The 16,783-nt window shown below is 37.3% G+C and overlaps 1 protein-coding gene across 3 annotated transcripts in view; it reads right to left on the bottom strand.

Moving 5' to 3' along the window:
• Positions 1 to 16,783, bottom strand: part of LOC149214249 (Ubiquitin-like superfamily protein) — a 179,437-nt gene that overhangs the window by 41,636 nt on the left and 121,018 nt on the right. For all 3 annotated transcript variants that reach the window (XM_089392224.1, XM_089392222.1, XM_089392223.1), the window contains exons 5-9: positions 8,802 to 8,920; positions 8,588 to 8,674; positions 8,312 to 8,506; positions 8,146 to 8,215; positions 7,854 to 8,026 (exon numbers count right to left, since the gene is read on the bottom strand). In XM_089392224.1, coding sequence (XP_089248350.1) covers positions 7,854 to 8,026; positions 8,146 to 8,215; positions 8,312 to 8,506; positions 8,588 to 8,674; positions 8,802 to 8,920 — 644 coding nt within the window. The remainder of the gene's footprint in view (positions 1 to 7,853; positions 8,027 to 8,145; positions 8,216 to 8,311; positions 8,507 to 8,587; positions 8,675 to 8,801; positions 8,921 to 16,783) is intronic.

Genomic DNA, 16,783 nt, shown 5'->3' with positions numbered 1-16,783 from the left:
AATAACAAGTTGTCCCAGTTATCAAGTAATTGCCTAGTTTTACACAAGATTAATTTAGGATGGTCTGATCCCTTCTCAGTGCGACAGTTTTGTTTATCACTTAGAGGATCCTATCGTCTTGTTTTGACGACGAAGACAGTTCCGGGACAAGAAGATATTTGAAACAGAAAAAAGAGATCAAGCCTTTCATCAGTAAGCTTTGAGAACAAAGCTTTTTGAGGAGAAAGGCAATGTTATGAATAAAATATATATATAAATGGTAAAGATAATAATAGACATAAACAATGATTAATTAACTAATAATTAGTAGGGAAGAGGCATGTCTCTACAGCTATGTTACCGGATCCGGCAGAGGCAAGAGGAATATTGCCGGATCCACGGATCTGAACCGGATCCGGATACGATACACCAAAAATACGTCTAAAATACGTATTTTATAAATATACAGTTTTTGGGAACGGTAAACTTTCCCAGGATACGAATCCCGCTGGTGGCTGCCGGATACAGTGAAATGGTCGCGGAAAAGTCAAAAAAACGGACTTTTTTTAGGTTTCGATTGTCGTTGTAAGTTTAGATTGTCGCTGTAAATTTATGCTATTCTGACTTTCTACCCATTAATGTTTCTAAACTCCCAGCAGCCGCAAAGATCGTTTCACGTTATGCGGGCAAAATTTTGATAGGAAGATGTCACGTTTTCTCTCTCTGATTTTATAAATTAAATATGATTCCCGAGTCTGGCACTTCAGGCAATTCGATTAATTTTGACTTCTCCTTAATCTGGATAGCTCTATTTCCATTCAGGAGAGAAATGGGAAACAATATTATTTCATATAATACACAAGCATCTGCACGCGCTCCAAGGATCCGGATAACTAGGATGCCGTGTAGGCAATAAATTAGAAGTGCATTAATAATTTCTAGAGTTTTGATTTTTATATGTTTTAAAGAAAAATATTTGGGAACCATAGATTTTTTAATATTCTTAAAATTTGACAAAAATAATTGCCTTGCCCTATGTCTTTTATATTTTTAGAATATTTTAAAATTTACTATAGCATAACCATATGGGTAGATGTCGTTCATATAAATAAAATTTATATAAAATTATAAATATTAATATAAAATTCTATAATAAAAAGTTATTAAAACTAAAATTAGAATAATTTTAAATCTCTAAAACATTAATGGGTAGAAAGTCAGAATAGCATAAATTTACAGCGACAATCGAAACTTAGCCAGCCAAGAACACTGTCATCAGTCAGCCGTTGTCCCCACGCTGCCGTCAGTCAGTGATTGCCCCAGCCAGCAAGGCTTAGCCACGGTGCTCAGCCACCGCCTCGTTTTCTGCCCGTTGTTGCTCAGCGGACAGGTTAAAAAAAAATTCAAACGTCATATAAAATACACAAGAAAATTATAATCGCTTATAATACAAGACATTATAAACTTTAATGAACGTGGATGTGACGAAAATTATAATAGACTTATTGTTAATTTAAATATTTAAAGTTTAAAAAGTAAGTTTTTATTTTAATCAATTTTAAAATTTCTCTTCATGTTTAAAAAGTAAGTTTTCTAAAATAAGTTTAATATAGATATTATAACTAATAATTGATTTTTAAATATTTATAAATGATGCATTAATTTTATTATAATTAAATTAATAATTATTTTAAATATTTATAAATGATGCATTAATTTTAGTATAATTAAACTAATAATTATTTTTAAAGTATTACATTGAATTATATATTTAAAAATTCACATATGTTTTTTATTTTTATATAAATTTAATTAATGTTTAATTAATATTAATAAATGATACATTAAATATGAAATTATTTATACAATAATTATTTATTGTATGTAAAATTTATATATTTAAAAACTAACTTATGATTTTATTTTTATATTAATATAAATTTTAATTCTAAAAAATTTAATTTTTTTTATTTGCTTGTACTTGACGTTTCCTTGCCGTTTCCGGATCTTGGCTTTTCAAAAAATTAGCGGATCCGTATCCGAATCCGTATCCGTATCCGGATCCGGATCCGAATCCTGGTAACTTAGCTCTACATAAATGATTGTTCGTGAAAAGGTACTTACCTGGCTATATATACAGGACCCTCACTCACAACTGTATCATCATTCTCATTCATACATTTTAATATATATTCTTCTATCTCAATGGAGATGTTTATATTCCAAGTCTTCTGGAGTATTTAGCTTGAAGTACGAACTTCGTTCGTTGCACTTTGGTCCTTGGGATTTTGGTTTTGACATTGGTGAAAATCCTTGTGATGATCGTAATGGGGGTATATTTGGGGATAAATGTATTTGTAATAGTGGTTAAACTTAGTAATGGAGTTTAGCCTAGCCTTGCACTCATAAGGACAATAAGAGAGAACATGAATTTATAAATGTCAATAGAGTCATTGTTATAAACATGGACTTATGATTTGGATATATGGATCTACTTGTATTATTTGAGAGAATTTCTCTTAATGTACAAGGAGTCATCGTGTAACTCAACATTACTATCACTTTTAGAGGTGTTCCATTTCTATATTTGGTGCATCGTGTGTATACAGGTTTATCATGCTCAATATTACATATACATTTAACCCCATGCATACCCCAACTAGGATCATAACAACTCTTTAACCATAGCTTTCACTAATCAATTTCCATTTTTTATAAAAATTCATCCTCCCAAAATATTGAGGGGCAAGTTGGGAATTCTTGCACCTTGACCAAAATGGTAATGTCTCAAATTCCTCCATAGTTAGGGTAAGGATCAAGTGACATAATTTTAGTAGATGGTGAAGTTTTCCAAAAGACAAGGGAGCTTAGTCGTAAGTTCTAGTTTACCTTACTCTACATTGAAAATTTTGATTATAATTTAAAAGCTCCCTGGCACAAAACCTAGACCATAATGAATTTGGATCAGAAAATCCAAGGCTGAGATATCCAAAAGACTAAATTATTTATCAAGGGGCAAAGCCATTAAATTTGTAAAATAACCTTCTAGAATAAAGGGCAGAGGTCAAGGGTGAAGAAAAAGAACAAGAGATGCTCAGGGGAGGTAAGGAATCATTCCTCCAAACAAAGGTAGTCGTTCTTTGATTGCATTCTTCTTGTTACATACCTATTAGATGGTCTAGGAAGCTGAGGCAAAGGCTACATATAAAATAAGAGATGTAGAACATTGGATTTTAACCACCAAGGTTTGTTAAAATGCAATAAATTTCTCAGTGGACCAATAATTTCAGGAAGATATTGCAACAAGTTTTGCAGTAGCTGAAATGTTTCCTTTCACTGACACAGTTTTCTAAAACCAGTGAGGGATGATCATATTCAAACTTGCATGGCTTTCTAATACAGTTGTGGTAGTAGTAGTAACAAATTCCTCAACACCACAGTTTATATAACAGATGCACCATGGAAAGACTTATCCTGGAACAGCTTTTCACTCATTGAGTTCCTGAATCCTTGTTTGCAAAAGAAATAAGAAACAGAAGGGATCACCAGGGTGTGGAGTCTGCAGACGCAACTTAAGCAAGAACTGCACAAGGCACCTTGCAATTGAGCAGGGCAGGAACTCAATCATGGATAGCTTAGCTGATCTAGAAACAAACTTTGCTGCACTTGCATTCTCTTTCCAAATAAAACTGTCCCCACCTTTAATAAACTACCTATGATCACCATTTAAAAAAGAAAAATCTATTCAATAATTGCTCACCTCACACAATGAAACTTGCTAACAGCTAATATATGTTATGTAAAAATTTTAGTTAATTTCAGGTTTATTATTTAATTTAGGCTTAGTTAGGCGAAAGGGCACGATCATAAGATCATGCCCTTTCCTAAAGGGTGCCCATGGCGGTATATAAGCCAGGCAGCCCACTGTAAAACAATCATCATCTGTCTATTCTTTTATTAATTATTTTTATATATATTTCTGTTATCTGGAAGTTTTACACTTCATTTGGTATCAGAGCGGGTCGATTCTCGCTTGTCCATTTCATTTTTCGAATTGGTAACGAACAGAGCCGTTCGGTTGAGTTTGGTAAGATCCGTTCCGTTCAGTTTGTAAGTGACTACATCTGTAAATTTGTGTACAGACTACCACGCTGCTGGTTTGATTTGTTGTGTGGTCGAGAGGTCGATTACAATTTGAGTTCTGAACATCGAATCAGTAAACGAAAAGAAGTGGCTGCAATAAAAACTCAAAAAGAAAAAAACGAAGAAACGTGACCTTTTCCTTTTCCATTGGACGTGACCTTCCGGGGTGTACGTGACTCTCCACATATATAATATATAAGGTGACATATAATATATATATATAATTATATTATATATAATTTAATTAACATATATATATAATATATAACGTGATTTGGTTATATATATATTATATTTTAATTATATATATTATATATATAATTTAATTAAAAGTTATATAATTTATAACTTTAAATTTTATATATATATATATAATAATTAATAATTATAAATTATAATTATTATAATTTATAATTAAAAAAAAAATTAATTAAATTAAATTATTAAATTAATTTAATTTAAAAATATATATATATAATAATTAATTAAATTAAATTATTAAATTAATTTAATTTAATTATTTTAAAAAAAATATATTATTAATTAAATTAAATTATTAAATTAATTTAATTTAATTATTTAAAAAAAAAATTATTATTAATTAAATTAAATTATTAAATTAATTTAATTTAATTATTTAAAAAAAAAAGGAGGAAAAATATTTTAACTGGCAAATAAATACACGCCCCCGCAAACCCGCTCAATGTCGACAATGACAATGGCGGATTTTCAAAAAAGGTTGTTGGATGCAGAGCAAAAAATAAATAACAACCATGACGAGGTCAGTAAGAGATTAAATGACGTTGAGAGTAAGCTTGGGGAGCAAGCAGACAAAATAAAAAATCTTGAAGATACGACAAATCGAATAGAGATAAAAATGGAAAGTCAACATGTCCAAACAGAAGTAAACTTCAAAGAGGTCTTAACAATGCTAAAAGTTCTGTGTAAAAGGTCGAATTGTACGCCCGAACAACTACTGAAAGAAGGTGAAGAGAATCAAGAACACGTTTCGTCGGATTCAACTAAGTCCATAGACTCTCATGACAAGGTTGAATCCCCAAAAAAATCAGCGACACCCCACCAAGAAGCAAGTAACACAGTCTTTACAAACAAGCAACTTTGGGATAACTTTACCAATCAACACCCTTTTTTCGCTCAACCAGTGGCAACATACCAGCGAAGGGCAAAGGTCGAGATGCCTAAATTCGATGGAAACGAAAAAAACAATGTTGCATGGATAAATAAAGCAGAAGAATACTTTGAGATATATGACATCACTGACGATGACGAAAAGCTCAGACATGCATCCATGAAAATGGAGGGAGAAGCATATAACTGGTATTTGTGGTGGAAAAAGACAACACATGTCATTAGTTGGAGGAAATTTAAAGATGCATTCTTCAAAAGATTCCAAGGTGTAAAGGAAGAAGAGTTCTTTTCAAAACTCATCAAATTACGACAAAAAGGAAGTGTGGACGAATACACTCAAGAATGGGAGACCTTAGTAACACGAGTACCTAGGTTATCAAAATCTCGTCTAATTCAGTCATACATCTCGAGACTCAAAACCCATTTACAAGCAGAACTTGAGATGCATGATATTACATCTATAGAAGAAGCAAGACGAAAAGCAAAAACAGCCGAAAAGAAATCCGAACCAATATTTTGGTCAACAGTGGAAAAAGCTTATGCAAGACGAAGGATACCCCAGTATGTGGACTCAAATAATACAAGATATGTTCCACCACATCGTCGTGAAGATGAAAAATCTAATGTGGAAATGCAAAGGATAAAAGAGGGTAAATGTAAACGCTGTGGTGAGAAGTGGGACCCCAAACATAGATGTGCTAAAGGGAAAGAACCAAAAAACCTATATAATTGTGAAGCAACCAATGATTCAAACAGTGAATATTATGACATAGAAGACACAGAAGATGCCCCAAAATTCTCACCAGAACTAGATGATGGAAGTATTCCACAAGTATCATTATCAGCTATGACAGGTATATCACAACCTCAGACTTTAAAGTTAAAAGGACACATAAAGAAGAACAACGTAGTGGTTCTCGTCGACTCTGGAAGCACACACAATTTTCTAGATGCAACCGTGGCAAAGAGACTCAATATATTTTCATTTCCCTTACCAAACATGAAAGTGATGATAGCTAACGGTAAGAAGATTGAAAAGGTGGGAAAATGCCATAAGGTTAAATTGCAGATTCAAGACTTCAGTTTAGAGTCTCCGTTTTTCACAGTACCGTTAGGAGGAGTAGATGTAGTCTTAGGTATCCAATGGCTACGAACTTTAGGTACTTATGCCGCCAACCATCAAGTACAATTTATAAAATTCAAATGGGGAGGTCAGAAGTACAAACTACATGGATTCCAAGCACCAGAAAATCATGTTGTATCATCATCTCAGATGATGAAGCTGAGTCGAAGAAGAGCACATGCTTATGCAATACAATGTCACCAATTAGAAATGTTATCTGCAAATATGACCAGAGAAGAATCACCAAAGATTCAAGACCTACCCATGAAGATGCCGCCTAATACAGAAATTGAGCGTAGAACAGAAGTTAAAACAGAGTCAGACCTTGTCAACATCAAGCCATACCGATATCCACATCTCCAAAAAGCAGGAATTGAGAGATTAATCCAAGATCTTTTAAGGTGTGTGACTTTGATCATCTTGGAGTATCTGATCAAGTGGAAGGACTTACCCGAAGAAGACGCTTTTGGGAGAATGAATCATTCTTCAACAACATCCGTCGTTACATATGCTTTGAGGACAAAGCATTCTTTCGAGAGAAAGGCAATGTTATGTAAAAATTTTAGTTAATTTCAGGTTTATTATTTAATTTAGGTTTAGTTAGGCGAAAGGGCACGATCATAAGATCATGCCCTTTCCTAAAGGGTGCCCATGGCGGTATATAAGCCAGGCAGCCCACTGTAAAACAATCATCATCTGTCTATTCTTTTATTAATTATTTTTATATATATTTCTGTTATCTGGAAGTTTTACACTTCAATATATCGACAATATAATAATCATATTGAATAATTATTTCAATTTTATTCACAGCCAAAGAATAAGCTTCATGGAATCACATCCAGAAATTATTCTATCTTTCCAATCACATCTCACTTGGTAACAGGTCAAGACAATGGAGACATCATCAAGCTAGCTCATTTCAAAAAAACCTAAGAAAACTCTTCTTAGCTCCAACATCTAAATAATTGTGATACTTTCACTAAGGAGTATCCTATTCTCCCTTTTTAATGTCTCACAAACTCATAATCTATGTTTCTTGAATGGACTTCTACTTGAACACAATTGTTGGTAGAATCTACAGCTATGAAACATAACTGTTGCAGTTGCTACAACCAAGTTTCATTGATCTCAAATGCTCAGTGCAGAGGACTAGTTCAAGGATTTTTATGAAATAAACTTTTAACAAAAAAATTCACAGATCCTTAGAAAAGGCAATTGATGTTCACATGCAAATAGTTTATGGATGGAGCAGCTGTTGCAGGATCCACACGTCGAGTAATGTTACAGGATATTGGAAGCAATCTAAGACATTACTTGCCTGGCTAAAAGCAAAAGCTTCCCAACCTTAAATTATGCATGGAAATCAAACATGCCACAAAAGTTAAACACAAGCCAGGTATGCAAGAATAAGGGAGTAGATCTCTCCCAGAAAATACTAAAGTTAAGCATAACTTACAGAAAATGCAGCTCCAGCTGGACCATTCATCAATTGTTGTGCACGTCGAATGAGTGTGCCCAAGGCAGCAGGCGTAGGCAACCCTCTAGAAACAGAAGATATTCCTGAGGCATTTGCTTGATCTTGTGATCCAGAACTAGCAGATGTAGGAGAATGATGCTGACTATCAAACCCTGAGAAATTATAACCCAAAATATAAGCAAGGGTTTTATAAGGGTATTTTAGGCTTTTAAATGGCTTTTGGAAATATTTTATGCAGCAAAATCATTCCACAGTTCGGATTTTGGCTCACTGTTAATTAAAAATTCCTGCTCCATACGGTTCAAGTACAGGGATAATGTTGCCAATGCATCAGGAACAGCCTGAAAAGAAGGAACCAAGTTAACACTTGAGTAAGAAAAACAAGAAATGTAACATAATCACTTCAGAAGCAGTCAGAAAGTTCCGTTTCAACTCACCAGATCTTGGGGAGAAAGTGTTTGCTGTGTTGCTGTCGGCATGTGTAAAGCCTGATTCACAGGTTCAAGCACAATGTTGGACAAGACCAGACCAGATTGCTGTTGATTTGAAGTCTGGGATCCACCACTAGAATTATCCTGTCGGTCTTGCCCTTCTGAACCAGTTCCTTGTTGACCATGAGTTGGTAAAACAGGCTGCCAAATACAACATACTTGCATAAGGTTAAATACAACGCAAACAACATGGCAAAAACATTTGGTTGAACATGCACTAACCATTGTTACAGTTGGCCCATTTGCCGCACCAACATTCACAGGAGTTGGGCTGCCCATTCCAATTGAATTAAGCACAGTAGCAAGTATCTGTGTGCAATATAAGCAAATGCATCATCTAATTGGAAATCTTACACTAAGAATTCAATAGCATTGTAGAACACAAAAACACTCAACTTGTGTAAGCACAGTACAACCCCAGAACTGAAGAGCATACCCTATTAAGATCCGGAAAACCTCCATCACCTTGATCTTGAAGATTGAAAGTTCCAAATACTACATTATGAGAAACCTGGCCAACCCTGTTACGGGCTGCACCTGTAGCATTATCATTTCCTGCAAAACATTTCACAATAGTAGTAACTGTGATAGTGCCACTTGGATACCAACTAGTTTGAAACAATTTAATTCCACGAGTGGGAGAGCAGCAGTGCATCTGAAAATAATGATGATAGTTGCATTATATACGTCTCCTTGAGATTCTGCCCAATACGTTATGGCATGCTGACTTAAATGCAAGCTGAATAACTGTCCAGCCATCCTTCGCATTGAATGACACAGCTTTGAATCTAAGTTCTGGTTTCAATATAAACATATATGCAGAATATGTATTTAATAAGCTCTTTTTAAGGAGCTGCTTTCGAAAATATACCATGGGCCACAATTTATTTTCTTTTACATGTATAAGGGTCAATACAAATGAGAATAAATAGGAAAACCAATCTCAGGATTTCAAGGAACAGAATTTATTTCAATATATAATAGAGCATATATGTTGACTCTTGATCTACATACAATCCTGAATGCAGTTCTCACGCAAGTACCACACCCACATATTATGTAGTAAACAGAGTTTCCTTTTATAAAATTTCGGCAGAGTTGTTGCCCTAAAGGCGAAGTAACTTCTTTAAAACTAAGCTTCTCCTATAGAAGATTCTAGTATTTGATGACATCACTGATGATATCCTGTTAAATTTGCAACTACGGCCAAACATCACTTTGGACAGCTCTTATGAGGCAGCTGATATTTTCTTGGATTCTTCTTTCTGAGAGGTGTAGGATTGATCTAAAGATCATCCCATTCTGACATGTATAAATGAAGTTATGAATATATTTTGATTATGGACAAATTGTCAAGGTCGGCCAGCCATCAAATTAGCCTCCTCCAGCCTACAACATTGCATATAAATTCAAGGTGCCTCCTCATCTCATTCATCTTTCTCTCTCTCATCTTGATTTGGTACGGATTTTTGGGCCTCTCTCTCTCCACACTAATCAATGAATGAATTGAATTGATTTACATGAGCAAATGAAGCTCAATAAGTAATACAGAGATATTTACAGAAATAGAAACATCAAGTTTCTATTAGGAAATAGAAACAACCAGTTTCTTCTAAGAAACTGCTAAAAAGATAAAAATAGAAACAGCTAATAAGAATGAGCATTAAACACTAAATAGCATTATTCTAATACCCTCCCTTAATGCTCAATCTATTTACAACACTGATAGACCCTCTGAATTTTACAAACTTATCAGGATCAAGGGGCTTAGTGAAGATGTCGGCGGGTTGTTCCATTGTGGGAACATATCGCAACTGAACGGATCCATCTTCAACAAGCTGGCGAATGTAGTGACAATGGGTTTCTACATGCTTTGTTCGTTCATGAAAGACTGGACTCTTAGCAAGTTTGAGCATTCCCTGATTATCATAGAACAAGGGAGTAGGATCTGTCTGGAAAACATGCATATCCGCAAGCATACGTCGAAGCCAAACTGCCTCACAAGATGCCTTAACTGCTCCCCAATACTCTGCTTCTGTTGAGGAGAGAGCCACTGCCTGCTGCTTCTTACTAGTCCAGGTGACAGCACCGGATCCTAGACTAAACACATACCCAGCTATAGATTTACGGTCATCAACCGAACCAGCCCAGTCAGAATCTGTGTAACCACTGAGTATAGGATCGGAACTTCGAGTGTACAGAAGTCCATAATCAGGAGTGCCACGCACATAACGCAGCACACGTTTCGCTATTATCCAATGATCAGCCTCAGGAGCTGACATGAAGCGGGAAATGTAGCTCACTGCAAAACTAATGTCAGGTCTAGTGGCAGTAAGGTAGATGAGGCTGCACACTAATTGCCTGAATAAAGTTTCATCCACAAGGGGTGAGGATGACTGAGCTAAAAGTTTGAGCCCTGGTTTCATAGGATTAAAAATTGGATTGAAAATTTCTTCGATGTTAAAGTAATAGCTATGAACAGCTATCGCCTCCCTGAAAAAGGAGGAAAGAGTTGATGGAAAGAAAAAAACTAATAAAGGTCTTTTTCAATGCAAAGTAGTAGACGTTCTAGTCGTGGCAGGTCTGCAATCCTGCATTCTGAATCTGTCCACAACATTTCTGGCATACTTGGACTGAGAGAGAAAGATGTTGTTCTCAGTCTGCCAGACTTCAACCCCCAAACAGTAATGAAGAAGTCCTAAATCTGTCATATCAAAAGTGCTGCACAAATCCTGTTTGATCCCATGGATCAAATGTGTTGAGTTTCCAGTAATGATAAGGTCATCCACATAGACAACCACAAACAGAATATCATCACCAGTGTGCTTGATATACAGGTTTGCATCAAATGAATTTCGCTGAAAACCATGATCTTTGAGGTACTGATCAATTTTCATGTACCAAGCCCGAGGAGCTTGTTTTAGACCATAGAGTGCTTTGACTAATCTACAGACTTTCTGTTCTTGACCGGCAACCTTGAATCCTGGAGGCTACGTCATGTAGACTTCTCCCTGTAAGTCACCATTCAGGAAAGCACTCTATACATCTATCTGATGGACTTTTCAATTGAATTGAGCTGCTAAGGCAAGGACAAGCCGTATGGTACTCATCTTGGCTGTAGGAGCAAAGGTCTCCTCGTAGTCAATGCCTTCCTTTTGTGAGAACCCTCGAGCAACAAGACAAGCTTTATACTTACCTAGGGTTCTGTCTGCTTTGTATTTCACTTTACACACCCATTTGCAACTAATGGGCTTTTTCCCTACAGGAAGATCAGAAAGGGTCCAAGTGTGATTCTTCTGAAGACTCTGGAATTCAGCGTCCATAGCCTGTTCCCACTCAGGTGTACCCTTAGCCTCTAAATAGGTTTGAGGCTCAAAAACACTGTGTAGGTTAGCCATAAGAGCAAAATTTACTGTAGAGTGTTGTTTGCTCTTATGTCTAGAAGTTCTACCTTCAAGGAGCTCATTATCCGGGAGATCACCAACGGTTTTAGCCCACCATTTAGGTTGGAGAGTAGAGGAACCAATTTTAGGAGGAGATGGTGAAGGCTCAGGAACAATAGGAGCAACAAGAGGAGGGTTATTTTCCGGAGGAAGCTCAGATAGTGCATCATGAAATATTGATGTTGCATCATCCCTCCCATCAGGTAGACCTACCGGAAGAAGAACACTGTGAGGTTGATCCTCAGAACACTACTCAGAAGGAGGAGACTAAAAGAATCCTCTGTCTTCATCAAATACTACATCACGACTGAAGCTAAGACAACCAGTGGCTATGTCTATACCCCTATAGGCCTTGTGATGATCACTATACCCTGTCATCATGAGTTTTTGGCTTTTGGAATCCAACTTAGAGCCTTAGCAGTTGGAATCCAAACATATGCAACTAAGGCAAATACTTTGAGGTGACTGATCTTAGGCTTACGGCCAGACCAAACCTCTTCGGGAGTCTTCCCCTTAACAACCTGAGTAGGTGATCGGTTAAGAAGATAGACAGTAGTATATACTACTTCAGCCCAGAATTTGTTCGGAACATTCCTGTGTTGTAACATGGAACGAGCCATTTCAACAATCGTACAGTTGCAGTGTTCGACAACACTGTTCTGCTGAGGAGTGTTGGGTGTAGTTAACTGAGGTTTGATGCCAAGAGTATCACAGAAGTTGGAGAAAGCAGAAGAACAAAATTCCCCCCCCCCCCCCCCCCCCCCCCCCCCCCCGCCCCCTCCGTTATTTATCCTAAGATTTATGATATTATAGCCAGACTCTTTTTCAACTAAGGATTTAAACTTTTGAAAGATACTAAATATATCAGATTTATATTTTAGAAAATACACCCACATCTTTCTACTGAAATCATCTACAATAAGCAAAAAATATTTGCAACCAGTAATAGAAGATGTATGCATAGGACCACAAATATCAGCATGAATTAACTGGAGTACCTTAGATGCGCACCAAGATTCTCCATCCTTGAATGAAGACCGATGTTGCTTGCCAGCTTGACAGGCGTCGCATACTCCCAACAACTGAGTCTGAATATCAGGTAACCCTGACACAAGTCCCTCCCGAGAGAGCTGAGACAGATACTGCATGTTTAGTTGCCCATATCGTTGATGCCATAGAGTGTTGATGGGAGAATCTCCAGTGTCAAGAAGCCTGTATAGACCATGATCCTCTAGGCCAACAGCAAACGTAAGACTAGTGTCCCTATCGATAATGGAGCACTTGTGCGCAGTGAACACTACATCAAGTTGAGGAGAGTTCCTCATAATCTGGCTGACATACAGCAAATTAATTTCCATAGCAAGAACATAGTACACGTTAAGGAAAATGAGCGTGCGCCCACCATACTAGATCTGAACTGTACCTTTGCCAACCACTGAGTACTCTTCACCTCCGCTGAATCACTGAAAGGTTAGAAGTCAATAAACCAGTCACGCCTGTGAGAGAAATGGCGTGATACACCAAAGTCAATGTACCAGGCCGAAGATGGGACATGATCTAAAGACCTTTTAGCCAAAAAGGCGTAAAACGCAGATTCTGTATGCTCGGAATGTTCTGCAACATTCGATGGCTGATGGGGCCCTCCCTGTTTCTTCTGTTCAGAAGCAATCCTCTGTCGGCAATATTTCTTCATGTGGCCGAATTTGTGACAGTAATTACACTGCACATTTTTCTTCCTAGCAGGATCAAAAAATTGAGAAGAACCTTTCTGCTAAAAGGACTGAGAGGACTGATATTTGGAAGCAAAAGCATTTTCTGAGGAGGTTGATGAAGCACCACTACCAAACTGTTGTTTCCAATGATCCTGCTGCATGAGTTTGGTGCATAATCCGGAAACTTTAGATCAACATTAGTGGAGGTAATGTTGAGTGTTTCTATGAAGTGCTCATAAGATTTTGGTACACTTTTCAGAGTGATGACTACCATATCTTCTTCCTCCATGGTTCAACCAATGGCTTCGAGCTGATCTCGAATGTCTTTAATCCTGTTAAGATGTTCCTGTAAAGACATATGTTCGTCCATCATGATGGAGAACAACTGATTCCTGAGAAAAAAGGCTCTGCTCTTGTCTGATGTCTCATGCAATTCCTCAAATGTTGCCACAGTTGTCTTGCCGAAAGGAATCTGTGTTAATTGATCATCAGTTACAAAGAGTTTGAGGAGCATAACAGCGTCTCGATTTCGATCATCAAACTAATCTTGATCGGCACCAGCGGTACTGGGACAGAGCTCTTTGCCCAAAACGAGCTGGTCAAGACGCCTATATTCAAGAATGGTCAACATTCTCTGTTTCCAGATGTTATAATTGGTGCCATTAAAGTGTCGATTGCCTTCCAAAATCAGATTGATTAGCGAGGCCATCTGCACGTTTCCCAAGACACATAAAACAACAAAGGTGTCTGGCACAGATTTCAATGCAGATGTCGGCTGATCCGGACAAAATCTAACAAGTGCTGGAAACAAAATTCAAATCCGCTGACTCGAAAATCTATGCACAGAAACGATGCACCCAAAAAATTCTGACGAAAAGCCCACATCAAATCTGTAATCGAAAAAAAAAAATTGATAAATGAAAAGAAGGTAAAATACCTTGGTCGATAAAAAACAAGCCACGAAGAAGCAACGTTGGACTTGAAACTGCATTGGAGGGATGATGTGCGGGAAGAAAAGATCCACGTGGAGCCCGCTGTAGAGCTTTTGATGAAAAATTCTGCCACCATTCAACACCGGCAGCGGGCGGAGGAGGATTTATACGGTGGCTGCAACCTTGGCTGCAATTGCCTATACTTTCGGCATCATAACGTCCCCGTTGCTATCATACCTCGTCTGCAGAGACGCTGGAAACGACAACCGCAAAAAAAATGTCCAAACTGTGCCGGTAAAGGAGACGAAGGTTTGGCTCTGCTTGTCGGCCAGCAATCACCGGATATTTTGGCGGATCTAGCACGGTTCTTCCGCCTCTGGGCATGCCATGGAGAATCATTGGTCCAAACGCTCTTTCCTACAGAGGTCCTGCAAGTCGATCACCCGTTATCTGTCCAACAATACCTTTGTCAACCAGTCAACACAGGCACGTCTTCCCACTATACAGGCGTTGCGCACTGGCGATCGATATGAAGCAAAACTGCGAGCGTGCCTGGAACCTGTGCTTTGCCGACAGCATGAAACGGTGAGATGCGTGAAGATAATTATTCGGTTCAGGAAACAGCATTTCTACGACTCGAGTTGGAGCGAGTTGCAACACAAGGGGTTTCCTGTACGTTCCTATTTTCGTCCCTACCAACCTCTTCTACTGATCAGTCTCTGTTTCGATGCAACGCATAGTAAAAAAAAATTGTTGCTCACGCTCACAAACGCAAATGGCAAACGCAGTAACTAATCTCGAGGCTCCAACGCCTCTGGTCGGCGTCATTGTGAAAGCCAATATGTTGACCGTTCTTTATGTTTTCTAAAGACACGAGTAGTGCGTGCGCGAGTGAAATCTCAAAGCGTATACAGCACGACAACAAACAGGAAGTTTGTTGTAACTCTCCTGTAACTCTCCGGGTCTTTACTAAATACGGTCCTGAGGGTTTCGAAAACCTGACTTTGAACTTGACTGAGTTATAAAACTTTCAAATCCACGTGATGGCGACGAAAGGGCTTCTAACCAGGGAAAAAAATTCTCCCAAAGGCGGTGAGTAGTTGTTTTGTGGTGCAACGCCAAGAAAAGTCGCGCGCCAAAGTATATTCCAGCAATCAAGAAACCCTCTGAGTAGTTAGAACTCGCAAGCGCAAAGTAAACAACGACGTCCAAAAAAAAATTCAGATTCCAAGACAGCAATTTCAAAATGAAGCACAGAATTTTTCAAGCAATGAAAAATTATTTTGAAAAAAATACCCAAGCTCTGATACCATAATCAATGAATGAATTGAATTGATTTACATGAGCAAATGAAGCTCAATAAGTAATACAGAGATATTTACAGAAATAGAAACATCAAGTTTCTATTAGGAAATAGAAATAACTAGTTTCTTCTAAGAAACTACTAAAAAGATAAAAATAGAAACAACTAATAAGAATGAGCATTAAACACTAAATAGCATTATTCTAATACACACGTCCGAAATCAGGAGAACAAAATTTCAAGAGGCTGACTTTTGACCAGCGTTGACCCTGCTTGACTTCGGTTTTTTGAGGGAGACTTCTATTTGGGCAGGCCATTGTTTTGGGCACAAAAACCAAGGCAGTTTGACCCTTGTGTTGACCAGAGTTGACTGTCATAATTCAGGTTGTTGCATTGACTTTTGTTCACCAGATTTGACTAGTTATTTTCATACTGTTTTGGGCTACATTATCTTGCTATTGGAGGCTAGGTTGACCAAGCTGTTTTGAAGGTCACTTTCAGCCCTATTGACCAGCGTTGACTTTCTGGTTAGGGCTTTCTGTTTCTTCTGTTTTGACTGATCACTTTGGCAAGTGAATATTGTAAATTGTACTCTCTATCTCTGCTGAACTTTTCAAAAAATTATAAGAAGAATTGATCAAGGGTTTCACCACATTGGGGTTTGTCCCTGGCTGGTGCCATATCTGGTGTCCTCGTGTTGGCTTGTCTTCTACTGTTATTATTTATGTTCTATCTACATTTTACTATCATGTTGATGTGATTGCTATACTGGATATGATATTGGGCTACTAAAAAAAATTGAAGTAAAATTGCTCTAAGCATAGAACATACCATTATTATCCTGAAATTAACATGGTATCAAAGCTAAAATGAAGACAAAGCCCAAGCAAGAGTGAAGAGAAATCACTAAAAGAAGCAATCATTCATCAAGAACAAGTCTCAATGGCCTCCACATCCTACTTCAAGTCTGATGATAAGCTTCATGAGAAGTTTGATTATCATGCATGGAAGATGTCTCTTGATTTGAC

Source organism: Pinus tabuliformis, chromosome 1_1 (genome assembly GCF_031772625.1).
Source record: "Pinus tabuliformis cultivar Carrire ecotype Pingquan chromosome 1_1, CPIR1, whole genome shotgun sequence".
Classification (NCBI taxonomy): domain Eukaryota; kingdom Viridiplantae; phylum Streptophyta; class Pinopsida; order Pinales; family Pinaceae; genus Pinus; species Pinus tabuliformis.
Note: the sequence above shows the minus strand (reverse complement) of the source record. Positions and strands in the feature narration are given on the sequence as shown.